The following is a 6,168-nucleotide window of genomic DNA, read 5'->3' as shown; positions in this document are numbered from 1 at the left end:
CCCTCTATCGGGTGTCTGTTGAGGTGGAACGACATGCCGGGCCGCGTTTCAGCCGTCCAAATCATGGAGTTATTACACCTGGGCTATTGCGACCTCGTTATGCAAGTGCACAGTTTTTATAAACTGATGGGAAATATTTATGGAAACGTGTTTGCAGAGTCACATGCGTCATTAGGGGCTGAAACAAATGCGTTACTCGCTTTTGACAGTGGCAAATTGGTTTATTTGGCATTATCGCACAGAGGATATTAGTGTCACCCTGGTGTCTGTCACCCACTGCGTGGCTAAAAGCGCCCCGTCACGGCCGGGTCGCACAGGCTGCACAGCACCTCGGCTGCGGGCAGCACCCGGCGCACCTCGGTGCGCTGCTCGCAGCAGGCGGCTGGGTCGTGCAGCCAAGCCACCACCCTCCACAGCACGAGCCTCTGCAGCGCCCGCAGGCCGCACTGCCCCAGCAGCGAGTGCAGGTCGCTGCAGCTGGATGGCCAGGCCTCGTCGCCCGCCGTGCCCACCAGCAGCGCCAGCTCCTCGAGCGAGTGGCCATGAGCCTGCAGCAGGGACTGCAGCGTGGCGCGGGGGAGCCAGACGGTGAGCCACCTCAAGTTGCCGTGTCCTGGCGGAAGCGGGGGCAGCTCCGGGGGCTTAGCGTCCAGGGCGCCATCGTCTCCCCAGACGAACAGCCTCCTAAGCCGGGGCATGGCGTGCACCGCGCGCAGGTGCGGCTCGCGGGAGTACATGACGCTGAGCTGCTCCACCGTGGGCGCGGCGCGCTGCAGCAGCTGCAGGCTCCAGGCCGGGTCCGAATGGCAGTACACGCCGACCAGCCGTTCCACCTGCGGCAGAATAGGAATTCTCTCGGAACAGGGTTGTTCGCTCAGTCTAAAACGGACTGGAAGAAGATGTAAAGAAGTTAAAGCGTACTCGGAAACACCTGCATATATTTGTTTTTGTGATGAGTCGCGCGTTCTATGCTTAGATACACATTCGCACAATTCGTGCAATACAAAACTACTAAAGTAATACAAATCTTTACCAACCGAATCTTGCAATTCATAATAAGAATCATGCAACCCCAATAACTTACCCCTATGACGTTCCCCAGGGCTGCTGCTTTTTCTTCCGAATCGTCCCTGGCGCAGATTTCGCTAACGTTCACTTCGAGTCGTGGTTGGTCGGCCTCTTCAGCCGGAGGGCACTGCGCAGCTAAGATGCTCGGCTCCGGTATCGGTTCCCGCTCCGACTCCGGCTGAGTTCCCATCTCCCCTCCTCTCTCGAGGTCCACTTCGGTCAGCGCGGCCCTGGTCGCTAGGACCAGCCATACGGCCTTGACGAGGGGGTCCTCGGTGTCCCGCACGGTGCCCTTCAGCTCGCGCCCACCGCCCCGCAGCGTCAGGTCCCACGATTCGGTGGCCAGCAGCGTGAGGGCCTGCAGGGCGCGCTCCCTCTGGCACTGGCCCAGCAGGCCGCCTAGCTGGCTGGCGGCCTCCGCCATCACGCCTTGCAGGTGGCGCCCGAGAGCGGCCTCGGTGTCGAGGACCTCGTGCTGGCGGCAGGAGCGGGGCTCGGCAGCGGCGCGGCAGTCCCAGCACCAGCCGCCTGCATCCCTGCGGCGTGAGCCAGGGGGTGTGAATTGCGTCCCCTTCTGCGAGACGAACACCGACGTCGACGACGTTGCTCACCTGGTGCCTTCTTGGTGTTGGCGCTCCATGTGCTGCAGTGAGGTTGGGCGCCCAGGAGTTCCCAAGGTCGCGGAGGGGGTTGAGTGTCACGAGACGATGCGCTGCTGTGTGCTTGTCACGTCCTACTAGTTCGCCGGACAGTCAGCTAAGCCCAGCCAGGCCGGGCTTGCTGTGATAAGGACTGATAACCGGCCAGTGATACAGTTTTGATGTGCGCGAACACAAACCTTTGCCTTTGCGTTTGCTCGTGTGAGCCTGTATGAGGCCTCAGAGCAGCCCCCGTGGCTTACACGCCCTGACACCGTAGGCCTAGGGGTGCGGGTGACTTGTCGTGCTCGCCGCTCTCGAAATCCGTTTGCTGCATAGCCTCCTCTCCGCCCCTCGGCGCACCCCGCACCTGTGCTCGCCGCACGGCAGTGCAGGCCTAAGGGTCAGAGTGTATTGACAGGCAGCCGTGGGGCTTCTTCTGCCGCGGCACTGGTGGGCGGGGGTGGGAGGCGAGGATTACCTGGCCGCCGGACAGTCCGACCACGGCCCAGCCGCACGCCCAGACCTCACCAGGGACGCGCTTTTGTCTGTGGCCGTCGCCTTCGTGTACAGCCGCTCCTCGGCGACCACCTCCCGACCTAAACGCGCCCTTCCGCTGGGCGTCGTCGGCGTCCTTCCGAGGCGGCCGCAGCGTCCTGGTGCTCGCGCAGAGTGTACCGCTGGTCGTGGTGGGGGCGCCGCTGCCGCCACCGTGCGGTCAGGGTCAGTTCGCCATGTGGAACGTGAGCCTGCAGTCGCTGCTGTTCTTCACCACCTGCGCCGTGGTCGGCTTCTACGCTGTCCTGGTGGCGCGCCTCATTTCCTCTTACGCCGTGACCGTCTAGAGCATGGCCTCCGCCCTGCCTCGCCTCGAGCGCTTCCACCTCTTCCTTATGCTGCTGTTCCTGGTCACCTACGCGCTCGTCGTGTACGTCACGAGCCTCAACTCAAGCGTGTGGGTGTGAAGTGGCTCGCGGCCACGGGGCGGGGGGCATGGTGCGGCTGTGGGTATTGCTGTGCGTCGCCGCCGTGCTCGCGGGCGCCATGACGCCGCCACCGGCTCCCGAAGACGACGGCGGCGCGCTGCCTGAGGCCAAGGACGACGTCATCGACGATGCGCCTCCTCCACCACCTCCGCTCCCTGGCGGCGATGAGACCGATGACGAAATCGACCAGGATCAGGACGATCCGCAGAAAGACGCCACCATCACGTTCAAGTTTACCGAGGACATCATCGTGCGCTGTGGTGCAAATGCCGTGGAGCAGCGCCAGCGGCGGAGCACTCGGGTGTACTGCTTCTAGAATTGTGGGACGGTGCGGGGCGCGCAGCCATGGCGGCGGGCGGGGCGGCTTCTACACCGAGGATGAACAACTCGCCGAGAAGAAGCATGACGCCCAATCCGCTACCTCGCAAGCCAGCCCACACAGCCTGAGGTGAGAGAAACTCAGCGCCCTCGCCCCCTTACCATTTACCTCCCGCCCGCTCGCCGGCACCCTGTAACACCAGGTATACTGATAGGAAGCTAGAGCATCTGGTTTCTGAATTTGCTTTTCATATGTCATCTCCAAGAGGCTGCTTTCTGAACGGTACAGTGCTGAACCACTTTTGAGGTTCTACACTTCTGCATGAGTTATTAACGTTCGGTGGTGTTCTTCTTCTTGCCGCACACTTCGCTCCCACAATGTTGCCGGAGCTTCGGGGCGTCAGCCATCTTGTGGTGTTGTGTTTTGCGCGCAACCTCCCGCGGTCGGATGTTTGTTTGAGCTGCGCGAACTAACTGACGTCTGGGTGATTCTCAGAATACGGGCCATTAAGATTCCATGGCCCTTCGCAGCTACATATGTGATAACTTCTGCACAACACATTCTGATCTGCGCTGAGGCATGTATTTTTGGGATGTCCCACTAGGACGTGTGAGGGATTCGTGGGGGATGGTCCCAAACTCCTCCCAAAAGTTAATGAGAGCTGCTTTGGTGACTGGGCAGTTATCAGAGTTCAGATATCAGTGTTGCTGTCTGTTGTTGTTCCGCGGGTCACGCTGGTACTAGGGGCAGGAGTGTTTTCATCGTCGAGTATTGGAGACTTGACGTCCCATCATTGTAGGTTTCTTTGATTGATGATTGCAACTGTGTGGCATGGTGGTAACATACCTTCAAACTCTTTGACAAATAACGGTTGAACTGTAGTGTTTTCATCGGTTTTCATAGATGCTCGGCGCGTTACCCTAGGTAGGTAGGCGCACTGATACGTGCGACGATCTTCTGGGGGTCCCCTGGCCTGGTCCAGGGAGGTACTACGTCAATTCTTACGGAGGTCTTTTTGAGGGCTCCTTCGAGGGCTCCTTCGAGGGCTCCTTCGAGGGCTCCTTCGAGGACTCCTAGGTCCACTTCGAGGTCCCCTTTGAGGGGCCATGCTAAAGAAGTCGTGTTAACTGTAAGGGTATGTGCCAAGGGTTCGTGCGAGGGGTACTACCTCCCCCCCTCTCCGCCACGCGGAGGCGGACAGGCGGTGCGGACGGATGGTCTGACAGTTACACACACATACATACGGGGAGGGGATGGGCCGGCGACAGGACGGGGCTTGGCAGGGGGAAGGGGGGGGGTTAGGCTGGGCCCGCAGTGGCGGGCGGGCGGACGGCGGCCAGGCGGACGGTCCCGTCAGGGGGTGGCGGGGGGTGGCTGCAGGGGTGGCTCCGGGCGGGATGCTGCCCCGGCGCGGCTGGCGCGCCCTCCCCGCTCAGCTCAGTGAGCTCGTGGACCGAGCCGGGGCTGCCTGCCCGCCGCCCGAGCGCCACCCGCACCAGAGCGCACCTGCGGCCGCGCCGCCCCTCCTGGTCTCCTCCCGGCCCCCTCCACGCCGGCCGCGCCATGGACGAGCTGCAGGAGGCCTGACGGCCCCCACCCACCACTGCGGTGCTCTGGTGACGGCCCTGTTTCTGTCGGAGACGGCGTCGGCCGTGTCCTCGCCCGCAACAGTTTGGCGGGGCGAGCTGAGCGGGCGACGAGCAGGTCCCCGACCGTGCTGGCAGCCAGCACCGGGCTGCCACAGGGGCAGTCAACACCCGGCAACATGTCGGTGAGTGGTCCACCAGTCACCCACCACGCACGGGGTCGTACCAGCCCAGTCACTGGGTCACTGTTTTGTCAGTACTGGGCTTGCTGTTTGTTTTTCTAACCATTCGTCTTCTCTGATTCTTCAAAACAGTGGAGACTAATAACTAATATCTTTTCACTTTTGAGTTTTTGCCTTACCACACTCTGCCTTTTACCTTGTCCCAGTTTTGTGTGTGCCCGAGAAACGCCGCGACCCGTTACCACTTCCCCCGTACCGCGTTTCAAACGCTCCATTTGACTCCCTGATCCGCCGCTGCTGTAGTCGGCACACGTTCCTCGGCCCGCGGCGAGCCCGCCCCGGCGGGCCTCGCAAGTGATTAGTGGCTTGGTCCAGTTGATTAACGTTTCAATCACCAGCCCGCTCACGTCATATGCAAAACAGACCGTACATCATCGCTGACCTGGCTCTCGGCGTCGACTTTCGCTACCTTCAACCGTTTTTAACCAAAGTTAAGGGCCTGCACCCTGAGAGTTAAAACCGACCACAATCGCCCCTTATCGGCAACATGTTTCATCTTTCTCTTTATTTTTGCAAACACTTCCTGCTCTTTACAATACTAGGGGCGTTGAGCTAGTTCGTTTATTAAACACATTAACTAACTCCTTGTTCTGGAAACCCGGCTTGTTCGTGATATATGCACGATAAAAACGACGTCCTGGTTTCACGACGATTTGCATGACGGCTCTCAAACAATGTACACTGTTGAGTTTTCAGGGTGTGTAAGTTAATCCCAAAGTCTCTGCCGTACGAATATATCTTCTCCTAGGCAAGAAACATAACGCCCCGCTCTCATTTTTGAGAGTTACGCTGAGGTCCAGATCCTTGGAGTTCTCCAGTTAGGAATTATTTGGAGTACGATGGAATGCTAAATATGATGAAGCTTGACCCGGTTTAAACCAGTGTTCACGACATTCAGCCTTATTTGAACTTCGCTGCTTTTCTTATTTTTCCTTAGAAACAAAACTGCTACTCAAAGACAGCATCACAGCATCATCCCCCCTCCCATTTACCTCCCGCCCGCTCGCCGGCACCCTGTAACACCAGGTATACTGGTAGGAAGCTAGAGCATATGGTTTCTGAATTTGCTTTTCATGTCATCTCCAAGGGGCTGCTTTCTGAACGGTACAGTGCTGAACCACTTTTGAGGTTCTACACTTCTGCATGAGTTATTCACGTTTGGTGGTGTTCTTCTTCTTGCCGCACACTTCGCTCCCACAATGTTGCTGGAGCTTCGGGGCGTCAGCCATCTTGGGGTGTTGTGTTTTGCGCGCAACCTCCCGCGGTCGGATGTTTGTTTGAGCTGCGCGAACTAACTGACGTCTGGGTGATTCTCAGAATACGGGCCAT

The 6,168-nt window shown here is 59.2% G+C and overlaps 2 protein-coding genes across 12 annotated transcripts in view; one reads left to right on the top strand and one right to left on the bottom strand.

Moving 5' to 3' along the window:
- Window positions 1-1,843, bottom strand: part of LOC113208717 (uncharacterized) — a 13,565-nt gene extending 11,722 nt beyond the window's left edge. Inside the window, exons 1-3 of one of the 3 annotated variants that reach the window (XM_026425856.2) lie at window positions 1,680-1,843; window positions 1,085-1,604; window positions 197-833 (exon numbers count right to left, since the gene is read on the bottom strand). In XM_026425856.2, the coding sequence (XP_026281641.1) occupies window positions 285-833; window positions 1,085-1,604; window positions 1,680-1,708 (1,098 nt within the window). In that variant the 5' untranslated portion in view covers window positions 1,709-1,843 and the 3' untranslated portion in view covers window positions 197-284. Of the gene's footprint in view, window positions 1-196; window positions 834-1,084; window positions 1,605-1,679 lie in introns of those variants that run through there. The other 2 variants (XM_052270928.1, XM_052270927.1) reach the window with 2 other exon arrangements.
- A 1,147-nt stretch (window positions 1,844-2,990) lies between these two features.
- Window positions 2,991-6,168, top strand: part of LOC127748672 (glutamate receptor ionotropic, kainate 2) — a 28,067-nt gene continuing 24,889 nt past the window's right edge. For 8 of the 9 annotated variants that reach the window (XR_008011536.1, XR_008011538.1, XR_008011537.1 and 5 more), the window contains exon 1: window positions 2,991-3,140. The gene's annotated coding sequence lies outside the window, so the exon portion shown is untranslated. Of the gene's footprint in view, window positions 3,141-4,453; window positions 4,783-6,168 lie in introns of those variants that run through there. The other variant, XM_052270922.1, reaches the window with a different exon arrangement.

Source organism: Frankliniella occidentalis, unplaced genomic scaffold (genome assembly GCF_000697945.3).
Source record: "Frankliniella occidentalis isolate FOCC.00 unplaced genomic scaffold, Focc_3.1 Scaffold143, whole genome shotgun sequence".
NCBI lineage: Eukaryota > Metazoa > Arthropoda > Insecta > Thysanoptera > Thripidae > Frankliniella > Frankliniella occidentalis.
Note: the sequence above shows the minus strand (reverse complement) of the source record. Positions and strands in the feature narration are given on the sequence as shown.